We start from the raw sequence: 17,348 nt of genomic DNA, 5'->3' as shown, positions 1-17,348 counted from the left end.
TGCCTGGCCTGCCCTATTGGCACCTACCAACCCAATACAGGATCTGCTGATTGTATTACTTGTAACACAGGCTACACAACACTGAACACTCGGTCCACAGCGGAATCTGACTGTCTTGGTAAGACGACCTTTTGTAATTGATGTACTTGGAGTGTTGGCAAGGTGATGGTGTAAATGTATAAGGGACACAGGCAGGTTTGCTATTGTCGAAACGTTCGTTGCCCTATGAACTTCTTAAGCCCATTCTTAACACATTGGCTACGATCAAAGTTAGGAATTCTTAGGGCTACGAACGTATTGAGAATAAGATCCCAGATTAAGAGGAAATATTTGAGACAAACAGAATTGATACCATGTGGATTCTAAAAAATCAAAATATTTGAATATTTATAATCTCCACGACTGACCGAGGTCAGTTCTGTTAAAACATTTGAGTTTTCGACGTTGTACACTTCTATCACACATGTCAGATTTATGACATTTTGTCAGAAATGTAAGGAAATGCCATTTGAAAAGGACGTTTGCTGAGGAAACAGTATGCAAAATGCCTGACGTCCTCATATATAACGTCTATGGAAAATTTGGGGGCAAACAATTTGGACAGGAGAAGACAATTACATGGGTACCAATTGTTCTCCCGTTTTCGCGGATCTGTTTCTTTATACATGTGAGTCAGAATTTCTGCTTGGGTTGGGAAAATCACAGCAAGGTAATATGATCACGATGTTCCTAGACATCCGATGTACTGTGTTCCTTCTGTCCCTAGTTGTGTGTCCTGCTGGAGATGTTCCTGGACATCCAATGTATTGTGTTCCTTCTGTCCCCAGTTGTGTGTCCTACTGGAGATGTTCCTGGACATCCAATATATTGTATTCCTTCTGTCCCCAGTTGTGTGTTCTGCTGGAGATGTTCCTGGACATCCAATATATTGTATTCCTTCTGTCCCCAGTTGTGTGTTCTGCTGGAGATGTTCCTGGACATCCAATGTATTGTGTTCCTTCTGTCCCCAGTTGTGTGTCCTACTGGAGAGTTCCGCAACGCTGCCAACACATGTGAGTCGTGCCCTGCCGGTCGTTACCAACCCGACCAAGGAGCAACTGAATGCACCCCGTGTCCGGCAGGACAGTACCAAGAAGTTCCCGGATCTGTTGAGTGTAAACAATGTCCGTCTGGCACATACCAGGACGCCACAGGAGCCAGCGGATGTACAGACTGCCCTGCCGGACAATACCAGGACTCTACAGCAGCAGCCACGTGCCTTGATTGTCCAGCTGGAACGTCCCAGGCGGTGGCAGGTGGCATTGGATGTGAGGCGTGTCCACTTGCGACATACCAAGACACCCTAGGCTCACCTGGTTGTGTTAACTGTCAGGAAGGATATAACACAACCTCCACGGGTACCACGGCTGCTGCAGATTGTCTGAGTGAGTGAAATACCCTCTTATATATTCGTTACAATGTCATCACCTGTTACTGAATCTATATTAAAAAAGGTCGTTATACTTTTGAACTTCTGACGAAATGCAAAACCTACTGAAGTCTAATACATCTTTCGTCGACAGTCGTGTGTGTCGCGGGTCAGTTCAGGACGTCGTCTACGGTGTGTGAGCAGTGCCCGGAAGGAACATACCAGAACGAGACGGGGTCAACTCAGTGCTTGGCCTGCCCCATTGGCACCTACCAACCCAATACAGGATCTGCTGATTGTATTGCTTGCAACACAGGCTACACAACAAAATACACCAGGACCATTGCGGAATCTGACTGTCTTGGTAAGGGCAAGTATAAGTGTCGTACTTGGAGTTTTGGGGAAGTGGTGGATGGTGAAGGAATGAAAGGTCACAGTCAGATGTTGAAATATCGAGGGGGTTTCAGTCATTGAACCAATAAGTGGAATCGATCTAGCTTTACCAACTAGGCTATCCCACCACCCTTGGCAGCAGCAGTAGCAACAGTACAGGTGGAAATGGTAGTACAACAGTATTTACTGTAGCAACAGTAGTAGTAGTAGTAGTAGTAGTAGTAGTCCGTGCAGCAGTAGTAGTACTAGTTGCAGCAGCAGTAGTAGTAGTAGTGGTAGTAGTAGTAGTGGTAGTAGTAGTAGTAGTAGTAGTAGTAGTAGTAGTGGTCCGTGCAGCACTAGTAGCAATAGTCGCAGCAGTAGTAGTAGGAGACGCGATAGCTGTAATGGACGTAGCAGTAGCAGAAGTAGAAGTAGCAGCAGTAGTAGTAGCATTAGCACTACCAGTAGTTGTAGTAGTTCCAGCAGCAACAGTAATAGTAGGAGAAGACGCGACAGCTGTAATGAAAGCAGTAGTAGACGTAGCAGCAGCAGAAACAGCAGTAGTCGTTGCAGCAGCAGCAGTAGTAGTAGTAGTAGTAGTTGCAGCAGCAGTAATATTAGCAGACGACGCGACAGCTGTAATGGAAGCAGGAGAAGAGGTAGTAGCAGTAGTAGTTGCAGCAGCACTAGTGGTAATAGTAGGAAGAGGAGAAGGAGGAGGAGTAGGAAGTTACTGTAGCAGTTTGCTTGTTTGTTACTTGCCTGATGCCGCACTCTGCCATAATCCAGCTGTAGGACGGGGGTATATCAATAATGGACCATGGATAGTGTCGGGACCATTCCTTATAATCACGGAGAGGATGTATCTCCTTTACTGCAGCAGCGTCCAGGATCAGTAGTCTCAGTGTAATCGCATGTTCATGTTGCAGTTGTCTGTACCCCCGGGGAAGTTCGCAGTGCGTCTAACGTGTGTCAGAAGTGTACTGCGGGGACCTACCAGTCGAACTCGGGGCAGGAGACGTGCACCAACTGCTCTGTCGGAACCTACCAGCCAGCCTCAGGGGCGACCTCTTGTGTCAGCTGCGACGAAGGTTATACAACATCGTCTACGGGGACGGGACTAGCGAACGAATGCCTCAGTAAGACAACCAAATACATATTCTGACTGCATATTTCCCGAGCCGTGAACTGTTAATATGCAATTATATTTTCAGATGTTTGGATAAAGGTGGACGCTGTTGATAAATATCTCTTATGCCTACAGTCCCAATTTGCCTTCATCCCAGGTTGTCTACAAAAATTACTGTAGGCAGAATGGGAAATGTTTTTTGACCTATAAAATAATGGAACAGCCCATTTACCAGTCACTGAAGGGTTTGTTGTTGGGTTTGGAAAAGGGGTTGGGAATGAGGCAGTTCGTATTCCTCATTTATAAAATAAACGAAAAGTCAAAAAAAATTATGTCTGAACATTTAATACACCAAAACCGAAACAAAACAGTAAACCCAATGAAAAATCCCCGCACTGTACATTCACCGAAAGTGTGAATGTTAACTCCTGGCTGGAGCTCGATATGGACGACCCTGTCCCTCAGCAATATGTCTAACTAACTCCCGATGTTACACTGATTAACGCTGTCGTCAGCTATGACCACAAAATGCACGAGATTTTAAAACCCACGTGCATATACGCATAGCGACGGGTGTATTTGGGCGCTCTGACCCAAGCTAAAAACGAAAACATCTCTTTCCTTCTGTCCAAGGGTAATTAGTGCACTTTCACTTAGATTACACGACATCATGATATGGGTGATAATAAACGGCAAATTAAAGTTTCAAAGTTGTGGTTGGTCTTTATAATCCAGTTACAGATACATACAGACATATACAATGTGTCTGCTCAGTTAATCAAACTCCTGATGAATTAAAACGGAAACAAACAGTACCCATCACACAATGGCAAATGTTCAGCAAGTTGAATTCATCACTTCACAAACAGGACAGCAAGTATTCTTTGCTGGGTACCGCTATCGCCTAAACGTCAGGCAACAGACTACAACACGTTCTACCATGACTTCAGTAAATACGGGATTGTGATTGGTTAATTAAAGTCATTCAGGGGTATATAATCACGTCATATACCTCCGATTTTCCAACACAGTATGTACTGTTTTAAATCTAAATAACCAATATCTTCTGATTGAAAGTGTGTGCATTCCGCATGCAAAGGCCTCTGTTCCACAACTGGAGACTTCATTGGGCCCAGGACGAATAACCATCTTGAGGGTTGGCATCACAAGTAGAAGAACTAAATTCTATTGACATTTTGTCAATTCCAATGGATAAAATGCATTCAGAAAGAAAAAAAGATACTTTATACCAGAAAACCTATTTTTTCTCATTTTTTCCGTATTGCCTACAATTAACGTTTGGTCAAGTTCATCTTAGTAAAGGTAGAATAGGGTCAGCACATTAACCTACTTCCTGATCACTGGACCTTATCAAGTTGCGATAACGTGTAGGCTCTTGGGAGGTTTTTTGACTTTTGCATTTTCGTTTTGTATCGTTCAAGTTGGGACACGGATAACGCCCAAAGCGAAATTGAAACCGTGGACCTTCCGTAAACAGAAAAACTTCCACGTTAGTACGTGGAACTTCCTTGTTGTTCTTACCGTATAACTTCCACAATAGTACGTGGAACTTACGTATTATTACCGTTTAGTTTCCACGTTAGGACATGGAACGCCCTTGCATTCGAACCTTGGTACATTCGAGTTAGACATCCGAGTTTGAAATAGTCCCCAGCAGCAGAGTAAGTGGTTCACATGTGCTGACATCGTATCCCGACTAGGTGGATTGTTCGCCTAACTAGTAATCACATCTGGTTCAGTAATCACATCTGGTTCAGTAATCACATCTGGTTCAGTAATCACATCTGGTTCAGTAATCACATCTAGTTCAGTAATCACATCTAGTTCAGTAATCACATCTAGTTCAGTAATCACATCTGGTTCAGTAATCACATCTGGTTCAGTAATCACATCTAGTTCAGTAATCACATCTGGTTCAGTAATCACATCTGGTTCAGTAATCACATCTGGTTCAGTAATCACATCTAGTTCAGTAATCACATCTGGTTCAGTAATCACATCTGGTTCAGTAATCACATCTAGTTCAGTAATCACATCTAGTTCAGTAATCACATCTAGTTCAGTAATCACATCTAGTTCAGTAATCTACACATCTGGTTCAGTAATCACATCTAATTCAGTAATCTCACATCTGGTTCAGTAATCATCTAGTTCAGTAATCTCTGGTTCAGTAATCACATCAGTAATTCAGTAATCACATCTGGTTCAGTAATCACATCTAGTTCAGTAATAATCACATCTGGTTCAGTAATCACATCTGGTTCAGTAATCACATCTCTGGTTCAGTTCAGTAATCACATCTGGTTCAGTAATCTAGTTCACATCTGGTTCAGTAATCACATCTGGTTCAGTAATCACATCTGGTTCAGTAATCACATCTGTAATCACATCTGGTTCGAGTAATCACATTCAGTAATCACATCTGGTTCAGTAATCACATCTGGTTCAGTAATCACATCTGGTTCAGTAATCTGGTTCATCTAGGTTCAGTAATCACATCTGGTTCACATCTGTAATCAATCAGGTTCAAATCACATCTGGTTCAGTAATCACATCTCTGGTTCAGTAATCACATCTGGTTCAGTAATCACATCTGGTTCTAGTTCAGTAATAATCACATCTGGTTCAGTAATCACATCTGGTTCAGTAATCACATCTGGTTCAGTAATCACATCTGGTTCAGTAAATCACATCTGGTTCAGTAATCACATCTGGTTCAGTAATCACATCTGGTTCAGTAATCACATCTGGTTCAGTAATCACATCTGGTTCAGTAATCACACATCTGGTTCAGTAATCACATCTGGTTCAGTAATCACATCTGGTTCATCTGTTCAGTAATCACATCTAATCACATCTGTTCAGTAATCACATCTGGTTCAGTAATCACATCTGGTTCAGTAATCACATCTGGTTCAGTAATCACATCTAGTTCAGTAATCACATCTCTGGTTCAGTAATCACATCTAGTTCAGTAATCACATCTAGTTCAGTAATCACATCTGGTTCAGTAATCACATCTGGTTCAGTAATCACATCTGGTTCAGACTGGAAGATGTACAGGCCACCGTCGTATAGCTAAACGTTGCCGACCACATTGTTGAAGAACAAACAAGGAAGAAAACCCATAGTGGCAAACTTAGCTTACTGTTGTATTTCTACTCTATTATACAGTCGTGTGTAAGGCTGGTCAGTATCGGAGTGCCCGAGACACGTGCCTGGACTGTGAGTATGGCCAGTACCAACCAGACACAGGGGCTGAAGCTTGTCTCAGCTGTCCTTCAAAACTGACCACCAGTTCTAGAGGGTCCACCTCGGCAAAAGACTGCATCGGTAAGTGAAATAATATTATGACATGAATATACACATGGGCAATACCGTGGAACATGACTGAACCGGACACATCCTAATCGGGATCTCTATCAAAACAGGTTTAATGTTACGGTTTCGAGATAACACTCTGCAATTATAATCAAGTAAAGTTTCTAAAATACAGACTTGATTCAATCATGAAAGAAATCATGAACTGCATGATAACGACGCAATATACAGCAAACTTTATGGAAAACAACTTCTTTATATTCGTGAGTGCGACGTTTCGATACAGATTCTTGTACCGTTGTCAAGCATAATGTTTGTTCTATATTGTACTTCCCAACTTCTAAAATGCCACTCAAAGAAGTTAACGACGCAATGTGTCATGCACTTAAAGCGTTCTAATCTGTATTCATGTATTTGAATGATTCGAGTTACAACTTGTCTTCAGCAACTCATGCTTGTCGTAAGGGGCGACTAACGGGATCGGGTGGTCACGTTCGCTGACTTGGTTGACACGGTATTTGGTATTACAGTTGTTTAAATGGATCAGTGAGGTGGGTGTACTAAACACTGAACTGCACAACGAAATCGGACTTCATTTACATGATATCAACTAACTTAATAACATGAACATATCAACACACTACTTCTTGATTGGCATTGATTGATATCAACTCACTGCATTTGATTGACAAATTGATTGATATCAACTCACTGCATTTGATTGACAAATTGATTCATATCAACTCACTGCATTTGATTGACAAATTGATTCTATCAACTCACTGCATTGGATTGACAAATTGATTGATATCAACTCACTGCATTGGATTGACAAATTGATTGATATCAACTCACTGCGTTTGATTGGCAAATTGATTGATATCAACTCATTACTTCATGGATGAAAAAAATGTATTATGTATTTTAAGGGGTGTAAATAATGGTTCGTGGGAATATTTCAATGAACCGTTAACACATGTCATCGTATCCCCAAAGTGGAGTTGCTCACAATGTTGATCACTGGATTGTCTGGTCCAGACTCGATTATTTAAAGACCGTCTTCATACAGCCTGACAACTGGGACCGGTGTTAAAGTATGTTTGTCAGTGAAAACGTACCGATGAATTTCACTTTAAACAAAAATGTAAATCCAATAAAGTGAAATTAAGATTGCGAATCCTCATAAATTGACCTTGCCAATTGAACATTTGAATCTCAGCATTTTATTCATCTTAGGATAAAAGTTGTTTAACAAACGATCATAGATTCAAATCGGTATTATTGGTTTGTATTACAAGGGGGTAAGTGCTGTAGGTGGAACACTTAAACGGTACGTGATGAGCGTTAACTTAGACCAACCCACCTGTTTCATTTGATGTGCATACACCCTTGTAATACCAATATTTTTTTCTATTTGAAACGATGATCGTTTGTTAAACAAGCTTTATCCTAAGTTTATTAAAATTCTGATATTTTAATGTTCAGTTGGCAAGGTAGAATTATGAGGTTCCGCAATCTAAATTTCACTTTATTCGATTTACTTTTTTGTTTAAAGTTTTACGTTTAAAGTGAAATTATATCAGTATACACTAACACCCTGCAAACAGTTCTTATAATCAGTATACACTAACACTGCCTGTAAGCTGTTCTTGTCAACAGACTATAATCAGTATACACTAACACTTCCTGTAAGCTGTTCTTGTCAACAGACTATAATCAGTATACACTAACACTGCCTGTAAGCTGTTCTTGTCAACAGACTATAATCAGTATACACTAACACTGCCTGTAAGCTGTTCTTGTCAACAGACTATAATCAGTATACACTAACACTTCCTGTAAGCTGTTCTTGTCAACAGACTATAATCAGTATACACTAACACTGCCTGTAAGCTGTTCTTGTCAACAGACTATAATCAGTATACACTAACACTTCCTGTAAGCTGTTCTTGTCAACAGACTATAATCAGTATACACTAACACTGCCTGTAAGCTGTTCTTGTCAACAGACTATAATCAGTATACACTAACACTGCCTGTAAGCTGTTCTTGTCAACAGACTATAATCAGTATACACTAACACTTCCTGTAAGCTGTTCTTGTCAACAGACTATAATCAGTATACACTAACACTTCCTGTAAGCTGTTCTTGTCAACAGACTATAATCAGTATACACTAACACTGCCTGTAAGCTGTTCTTGTCAACAGACTATAATCAGTATACACTAACACTGCCTGTAAGCTGTTCTTGTCAACAGACTATAATCAGTATACACTAACACTGTAAGCCTGTAAGCTGTTCTTGTCAACAGACTATAATCAGTATACACTAACACTGCCTGTAAGCTGTTCTTGTCAACAGACTATAATCAGTATACACTAACACTGCCTGTAAGCTGTTCTTGTCAACAGACTATAATCAGTAATCAGTATACACTAACACTGCCTGTAAGCTGTTCTTGTCAACAGACTATAATCAGTATACACTAACACTGCCTGTAAGCTGTTCTTGTCAACAGACTATAATCAGTATACACTAACACTTCCTGTAAGCTGTTCTTGTCAACAGACTATAATCAGTATACACTAACACTGCCTGTAAGCTGTTCTTGTCAACAGACTATAATCAGTATACACTAACACTGCCTGTAAGCTGTTCTTGTCAACAGACTATAATCAGTATACACTAACACTGCCTGTAAGCTGTTCTTGTCAACAGACTATAATCAGTATACACTAACACTTCCTGTAAGCTGTTCTTGTCAACAGACTATAATCAGTATACACTAACACTGCCTGTAAGCTGTTCTTGTCAACAGACTATAATCAGTATACACTAACACTTCCTGTAAGCTGTTCTTGTCAACAGACTATAATCAGTATACACTAACACTGCCTGTAAGCTGTTCTTGTCAACAGACTATAATCAGTATACACTAACACTGCCTGTAAGCTGTTCTTGTCAACAGACTATAATCATATCAGTATACACTAACACTGCCTGTAAAGCTGTTCTTGTCAACAGACTATAATCAGTATACACTAACACTGCCTGTAAGCTGTTCTTGTCAACAGACTATAATCAGTATACACTAACACTGCCTGTAAGCTGTTCTTGTCAACAGACTATAATCAGTATACACTAACACTGCCTGTAAGCTGTTCTTGTCAACAGACTATAATCAATATACACTAACACTGCCTGTAAGCTGTTCTTGTCAACAGACAAAGTGTTCACAGCATAGAATAACAAGATCAGAGTTTACAGATTGTTTATTGCGGGGTTTAGACTGAATATCATTCCAAGATTCATTGACAGGATTAGATAAATCTGATATTAGCTGAAGTAAATACACTCAATATTTACGTTGTTTTTTTCCACAAAAATACTTCGCGTACTGTCAGGAAATCTCTCACTGTCATGAAACAAACAACAGGATATGCTGAAAGAGACAGGTTGATATCTGTGACGTTTACATGGGTTTTTAACGAGATCTGGAAATGTAACGTCATATCTGTAGGTGACGTTGACGTTGACGTTGTGGTTGCTTGGATTAGACAATGGTAGACACTAGGACTTTGTCTTAGTTGAAAATATCGCCTGTAATTTTGTATAAAATCACCTTATATCATTGATGAATCCTTATTACTATTGCAAACCAACATGCACTATCTACACATACCTCCACTTGATGGTACCGGTGAAGGTCCGGGTTAGAATATTGATCTTCAGTAACCCATGCTTGTCGTAAGAGGCGACTAAGGGGATCGGGTGGTCAGACTCGCTGACTTGGTTGACACATGTCATCGGTTCCCAATTGCGCAGATCAATGCTCATGCTGTTGATCACTGGATTGTCTGGTCCAGACTCGATTATTTACAGACCGCCGCCATATAGCTGGTATATTGCTGAGTGCGGCGTAAAACTAAACTCACTCAATCCACTTGATGGGGATAAACAATTGGCATTATAAAGATGGTGGATCCAAACACATCGCGATAACTCTGTGTCGGAGCACACATGAGGGCGTACTTTACCTGGATTAAGAAATTCTGTATTATTACCTATCATTATTAACCCCAACACTCTGGTATGTCCATCCACGTGACACTGCACAGGGGAGGTAAAATCGTGGGAATTTGTTTAAAAAAGAATAAGCATTTGCTCAAAAAGACATCGTTTCAAATATATATATTATAATATTAATAAATCGTTATATTATAGATAAAAATAAAAGTCTTTGATTTCTAATTATAGGAAATTACCGATATCACACATTTCGACCGGAAGTAATCAAGGATACTGATATTGCAGCCTTAAATAGCCTTCATTGGAAACAGGTATAACTGAGTGGCTTCCCTTTGAACTGTCACACTATGTTTATCGTGTATCCCAGATACAATATTGGCCGAATCACTAAGGAATCCCTGCAGATGTAGTTTTTTACGTTACTGTTATATACTTTCAGACCCTGAGGCGGGAGGATCCGAAGCTAATACGGCGCTGACAAGTAAGTACACATGTATACACGTGTTTGATTCCACACATTGGTCCAGGGCTTAAGCCCATTTCTATGACAATGGGGCCGGTTGGGTAGCATAGTGGTTAAAGCGTTCGCTCGTCACGCCGAAGACCCATATGGTACAATATTTGAAGCCCATTTGTGGTGTCCCCCGTCTTGACATTACTGGAATATTGCTCAAAGCAGCGTAAAACTAAACTCACGAACTCTGTTTCAGCCGGCATCACGGCGGCCTCATCAATAGCCGGCATCATCGCCCTGCTGTTCTTCGTGGCGGTGTTCTTCATCCTCTGCAGGAGGTAATGTATACTCAGTTCAGGCAATATTATCACACCCTTGAAGATCCTGGGCAGACCTGGAACCTATGCTTGTATGCGTGTGAAGATCCGGGTAGAACTGGTCTTCAGGAACCTATGCTTGTATGCGTGTGAAGATCCGGGTAGAACTGGTCTTCAGGAACCTATGCTTATATGCGTGTGAAGATCCGGGTAGAACTGGTCTTCAGGAACCTATGCTTGTATGCGTGTGAAGATCCGGGTAGAACTGGTCTTCAGGAACCCATGTGTGTTCGCTTGTGAAGATCCGGATAGAGCTGGTGTTCAGGAACCTATGCTTGTGTGCTTGTGAAGATCCGGGTAGAACTGGTCTTCAGGAACCCATGCGTGTACGCTTGTGAAGATCCGGGTAGAGCTGGTGTTCAGGAACCTATGCTTGTGTGCTTGTGAAGATCCGGGTAGAACTGGTCTTCAGGGACCCATGCGTGTACGCTTGTGAAGATTCGGGTTAGAGCTGGTGTTCAGCAAACCATGTTCTGTATCCAAATTAAGATCCGGGTTAGATTTCGTCTTCACTGACCTATGCTTTTAGCCTAATGAAGATAAGGATTAAAATGCTCTTCGGCAACCCATGCTTGTACCCCTGTGGATATCCGGACTAGAACTGAGCTAACTGTGCCTGTTAGAAGGGGGCAAGCGGGACCCTGTGGCTGATTACAGAAATCGTTGCTCACGGTGTCAATGCCTGGCTCGATTATTGGCAGACCATTTACCTGGAATATCGCTGATAGCGGCGTTAAGTATGGTGCGCTATACCGTGTCGCCATATCGCAATATCGTGTCGCGCTATCGCTTTGTCGCGATATCGCCTAGATTTTTCAGGGCGATAAAGCGATGGCCCGAATGATCCACCATAGTTAAGCAATATCCAAATAATATTCACCAGGTAGAAGATACATGTCCACCAATCGTCATTTACCTTATATTTATATTTGAAGAATTCTTATAGGAAACCCGATGTTTTCATTTCTGATTTACCAGGCTGATGTATATCTCTCAAGCAGGAACAATCTGATTTTATGAACGCTTTAGTTGATTTTACGCTGACGTATTCGTCAAATGCATGATTTATAAATATTCTGACACTGGATCAAGTTGATTTGTTAGTTAACAGACTATTTTATATAATTTACATTCAATGCTGGTAGAACTATTAGTGTACATAATAGTGTCACTGTTGTTGTTATTCAGGCGTCGACGTGGACAGCGATCACGATCCAACTCCACCACTTCGACGGACACTTTGAAAATCCCCCGACCTTTTGTTTCATACGGACCCTTCATGAACTCCGAGATACTCGCAGACACACAATATGAGTTCAACAATTACAGCTACAGAAGCAAAAGCCATGCTTAGCGGTCTGCGAGAGGATTTGACGCGACCTTATCTGCTCTTGAACCTAAGGGCGAAGTCAGGGCGAGATTTTTCGACATCAGCGTGGGGAACGTTTATTCAGAACTGGGATGGACACTACCCATTTCGATACCCGAGTTTTCGTATTTGGGATGTTGATCATGATCATTGAGTGTTGTTGTGAAACAACTCATTTTGAAACAACAATACTCAACTCAAATCTATGCACATCTTGGATCGCACGTCCATTACTTCTTTAAGCCCATTTCTGGTGTCCCCCGCCGTGATATTGCTGGAATATTGCTAAAAGCGGCGTAAAACTTAACTCAGTCAGTCAGTCCATTACTTCTAACTTTAAAATGGCGGTGGGGGCGGTTATGAATATTTATGAATTCACGACAACATTAAATATATTGCGCACACTTGTATTATTGTGAATGTGACACTATGCATCAGGGGTAGGCGCTGAGTTGTGACCCTTTGTCGTGCAGGATCCAGTCATCTTGGAGTCGATTCACAGAACCACCTTGATGGTGGTTGACAGTACTGTACAACTTGTGGTGCCGTTGGTGTGAAAAAAATGAGAGAATGGTGTCGTATGGGCATGGTAGAGTTTGTTGAAATCCAAAGTAGTGCAGTAATAGAAGTATTTCTTGCTAGTGAGACAGTTTATGTTGACGTTCCGAGACTGTCTTGTTGGCGTCATTTTGTCAAGCTCTGCTAAATACTCGGGATGTCCCAAAAGGAATCCTCTATTCCTGTATCACGTCATTCATGTGTCGAAACTGACCTACAAACGAAAGTGTTTCGCAACATGTACACGTTTGTTTGTGACATCGAAGTTACACTCAAAACATTTTTTATAAATATTTACGTTGTTTTGTGCAAAATAACCTCAAAGTGTCAGGTGTATAGTTTCTTCTGCACGTCAGTGTATATTTAGATTCATTCTAGTTGCACGTCTCTCAAGACGTTTTGAAATATGTTTACCCTGAAGAAGTAGAGGTAAATACCAGTACACCTATTCGACTATTGACGGAGAAATCCAACTGAACTGGGGTAAAAAAGAAACTATACCTCTTAATTGATATTGCTGCATGAATTGATGTACACAAAACATGACTGTACTAGCTTGCTCAGCGAGTAGTTTCATTTAAACTTTCGCATAACACGTAAATACTCAAGGGAATTTTGGACACCTTATCTTTGAGTGCAAATTGGCATTTTGGAACAACGTTACATCTCAGACGAGGTAGGAATATATGGTTATACATCTATTTCATGTCTAGAACTTTATGGATCAAGATTATTTTGCTCAAAGTTACAGGACCATAGATAAAGATTTACAAAATGAGTTATGGTAAACTGGCATTACAAAATGTAATACAGTTCTTTCTACGTTTGCATAAAAGTAAACTCGGCATATTTTCTCAGCCCATCTGCACATCATGTATTATATGGTATTTATACTTATTCTAATAAACCTATTTGTACAGATATCATATACGTTTTTGTTTTGTGTTTGGAAATCCTTGTGTTTAAATCACTTCACACAACCCTTAATGACAATGATTCTTTCCTGAACTCACCTTTGTTTCCTCTGGCCCAAACTGTAGGAAAAAGACAGACAACATATGTCACTCTTTGTTTTCAATTTCCGTAGTCACATCACACTAGTCGTTTTACGCTGCATCAACACGATTGTTTGTTATTGTTGTACGCCGTACTCAGCAATGTTCCAGCTATATGGCGGCGGTCTGTAATAATTGAGTCCGGACCATACAATCCAGTGTTCAACATGAGCATCGATCTACGCAATCTGCTCAAATATTTTCTATTCTCCATTAAAATGATCAACCTCATAATGATTGGGGGGGGTTGTTGTGAAGGGAGGAGTAGAGAACTTTATATTCCGCTATTATGACGGCCGTATTCTAATCTGATAGGATAATAGACACAGTTATTTTCAGGTAATATCAAAGGTGTTTAAATGACGTAAAAGCGTAACTGTTTTATAACATGAATGCCGCTTTACGGTTCACAAACGAAAATATTTTGTTGATTATTTTAATGGAGAACAGAAAATATTTTAGCAGTGTACTTTGAATGACGTGAGAGCCCTGGCCTGTCTTAAGTTGCGGTACAGAGAGCGTGGTTGTTCATTTACCTTTACCACGTTTCTCGAGTAATAAAGTAACATTGTAACTTTAACTAAGTACTACTTGCATGAGCACTGACAACTGAATACGTTGGGATGAACGTCGCTGTAGAACATCACACACTTCTGATGGACACATGAATTCATGTACCACTACTTCATGTATGAGCGAGGTACGCTGTTGGTGTCAAACAGGCCGAGGTACTCAACAGCGTTCAGTGCTGATCCAGATACACGCACGTGTATTAGCCAAAAAAAGGTATCTCTGCATTGTTAAAATTATTTTTTAGTTTGAAATAAATAACAATAAGTTTCCATGTGTTTAATAGGTGGATACTGAAATCACAGGAAGCATGTTTAATGTCCGTGACAATGACGTTAGGAGTCCAAATGCGGGGCAGGGGTCAGCAATAATGTCATAACGTCAATAACATGTATACCCACTGTGATTAGCGAGAACAACATCGCATCTCGAGCGCATAGACTTATGGAATATGGTATGGAAGGCTTGCGAAATGGCTACACATATTCCCTAACTACTTATCAACCAAACAATGAAAGTTAGCGGATTCTATAGCGGATTTGGTACACAACGTAGACGTTGATCCCCTTCATCCCACACGTCTCTATAGTGGAGAGATTCGCCAGGCAGTACTGGAACACTGTTATGTTGAAGAAAAGCCACAGCAAAACTAGTCGTGTTGAGGCGGGCATTATCCTGTCAGAATGTCAATTTTGGCTCATGACGTTGACGAAACGGTATTGTCACTGGTCAGAGAGTGTAATCACAGTAGCTAAATCTCGTGAAATTGGCCTTAATAACAACTAATGGAGTTTTTGACGTGCACTGATTCAGCATAAAATCTCGGATCCGTTAATCTTGGATTCCTTACCGTGAGCAGGTTGATGGACATGATTTCGGTGCCACCTTTGACGGTTTTCTCGATTATGTTGCTTTATGATCCACTCTTTAAATAAAACAAACGCATAAACCATTTTAGAAGAAATTATTGCGTTAGTTTAAGAGCAATTATTTCATGTAAGTTCAATAATTTAAAGGTGTTAATTCACACGTCTATAGACAAAGAGTTCGCCAACACAAGATGGCGTCAAAATCAGTACTTTGTATGGCCACCATTGGCAGCAATTACTGCTCGGCACCGTCTCGGCACAGACTGGATGAGTCGACTAAAGTCACTCTTGCGAAATTCTTCCCCTATGTTCCTGCAATGGTCAGTTGTGGAAGTGTCTGAGGCGCGCTTTTGGCGCAGACGTACACGTCGATCGACTTCATCCCATAGGTTTGCTGTTGGGTTTAGATCTGGTGATCGGGAAGGACATGGCAAGACACTAACGTTAGAATTGGCAAGGTAGCTGAAACAACTCCCCTTGTCGGTCCATAATCGGAAGCATGCGACGTGCAAGGACTTCGTTGATGTACCGATTTGCTGTTACATTCCCCTGAACCACCACTAAATGAGATCTTTGTGTGCTCGATATCTCACCCCACACCATGACACTGTCTCCACTGAATCTGTTGATCTGTCGAATACATTCAGGGGCAAAACGTTGATTTCTCCGACGGTAAACACGCTGTCCTCCATCTCGCCGGTGAAGAAGAAATCGTGATGCATCACTGAACCAGATTCGCCTCCAGTTTATACGGTTCCAGTTCCGGACTCAACGACAGGACCTCAAGCGTATCTCAAACAGGGCGCCACAACTGGGTTGTTGGTTAAATCCCCACTTCACGCAATCGATTCCTGACAGTTTGGTCGGAAATTCTTCTCAAACCAGGAATGCGTTGAGCAGTCTCCACGGCTGTGGCAAGACGATGGCGCAAGTGACCCGGGCTCGATTCCCTAAATGGGTACAATTTGTAAAGCCCATTTCCGGTGTCCCCCCCGCGATATTGCTGGAATATTGCTAAAAGCGACGTAAAAGAATACTCACCCACTCACGTATCAAATACTTCACGTCATGGGCAACATCCAGCAGGGGTGTCTTGTTATGAGGCAGTGTTTTACGTTGTGCAAGAGTGTGTAAACTGGTAATTAGTATACCTGTTCTGTAAGGGGTAGTTCGTCACGCCGAAGACCCGGGTTCGAATCCCCACATGGGTACAATGTGTGAAGCCCATTTCTGGTGTCCCCGGCCGTGATGTTGCTGGAATATTGCTAAAAGCGGCGTAAAACCAAACTCAGTCAGTCAGTAAGGGGTAGTGATGTGCTATATTCAGCCGCGGTATATTTAGAAAGAGTTGTCATGGCTTCCACCTTGGCTTACCCACAGAATATTATAGAATTTTCTAGCAATTTATTTGTGTGTATATATAGGGAGCAAGTTATTGCCTCTCATCTCAGAGTACACCTCAAGTTACTGGAACACCAGTATTGTGTGATGACCATAGTACCCACAGGCCCTCGTGTCTTTGCGGGGATTAAAGATTTTAATAAAATAATGTTTTTGAGATGGTAGTGTAGCGATCGGCAAAGCAGTCGGATGGGGTGTACCGAAGTGTCCGGCCTTGTCATAATGAATTGTACTGTGAAGCATTTAGTGTCGGGGGTCATCTCAAATTTCTAATAGTATATATATTTTTTTAAATCTTTAATCCTCGCAGACACAAGGGCCTGTGCATATACCCAGTCCAGGTCTTTGGGTACAAGGTGGATTACTGTTACTGATGGTGATTATCACTGTTTCTATAGCTATAATCACTG

General features: G+C 41.2%; 1 protein-coding gene across 1 annotated transcript; it reads left to right on the top strand.

Annotated features, from left to right (window-relative positions):
* The first annotated feature begins 544 nt into the window (after nt 1-544).
* Nucleotides 545-13,966, top strand: LOC124273713 (major surface trophozoite antigen 11-like). The gene is made up of 8 exons (XM_046709004.1): nt 545-622; nt 950-1,424; nt 1,563-1,772; nt 2,713-2,922; nt 6,108-6,266; nt 10,725-10,766; nt 10,996-11,077; nt 12,305-13,966. Exons 1-8 carry the CDS (start codon nt 545-547, stop codon nt 12,468-12,470), a joined length of 1,422 nt encoding a protein of 473 aa, XP_046564960.1. The 3' UTR covers nt 12,471-13,966.
* The last annotated feature ends 3,382 nt before the right edge of the window (nt 13,967-17,348 follow it).

Source organism: Haliotis rubra, unplaced genomic scaffold, assembly GCF_003918875.1.
Source record: "Haliotis rubra isolate DU_JTF1 unplaced genomic scaffold, ASM391887v1 Scf1036, whole genome shotgun sequence".
Lineage (NCBI taxonomy): Eukaryota > Metazoa > Mollusca > Gastropoda > Lepetellida > Haliotidae > Haliotis > Haliotis rubra.
This window is presented reverse-complemented; position numbering and strand designations above follow the sequence as displayed.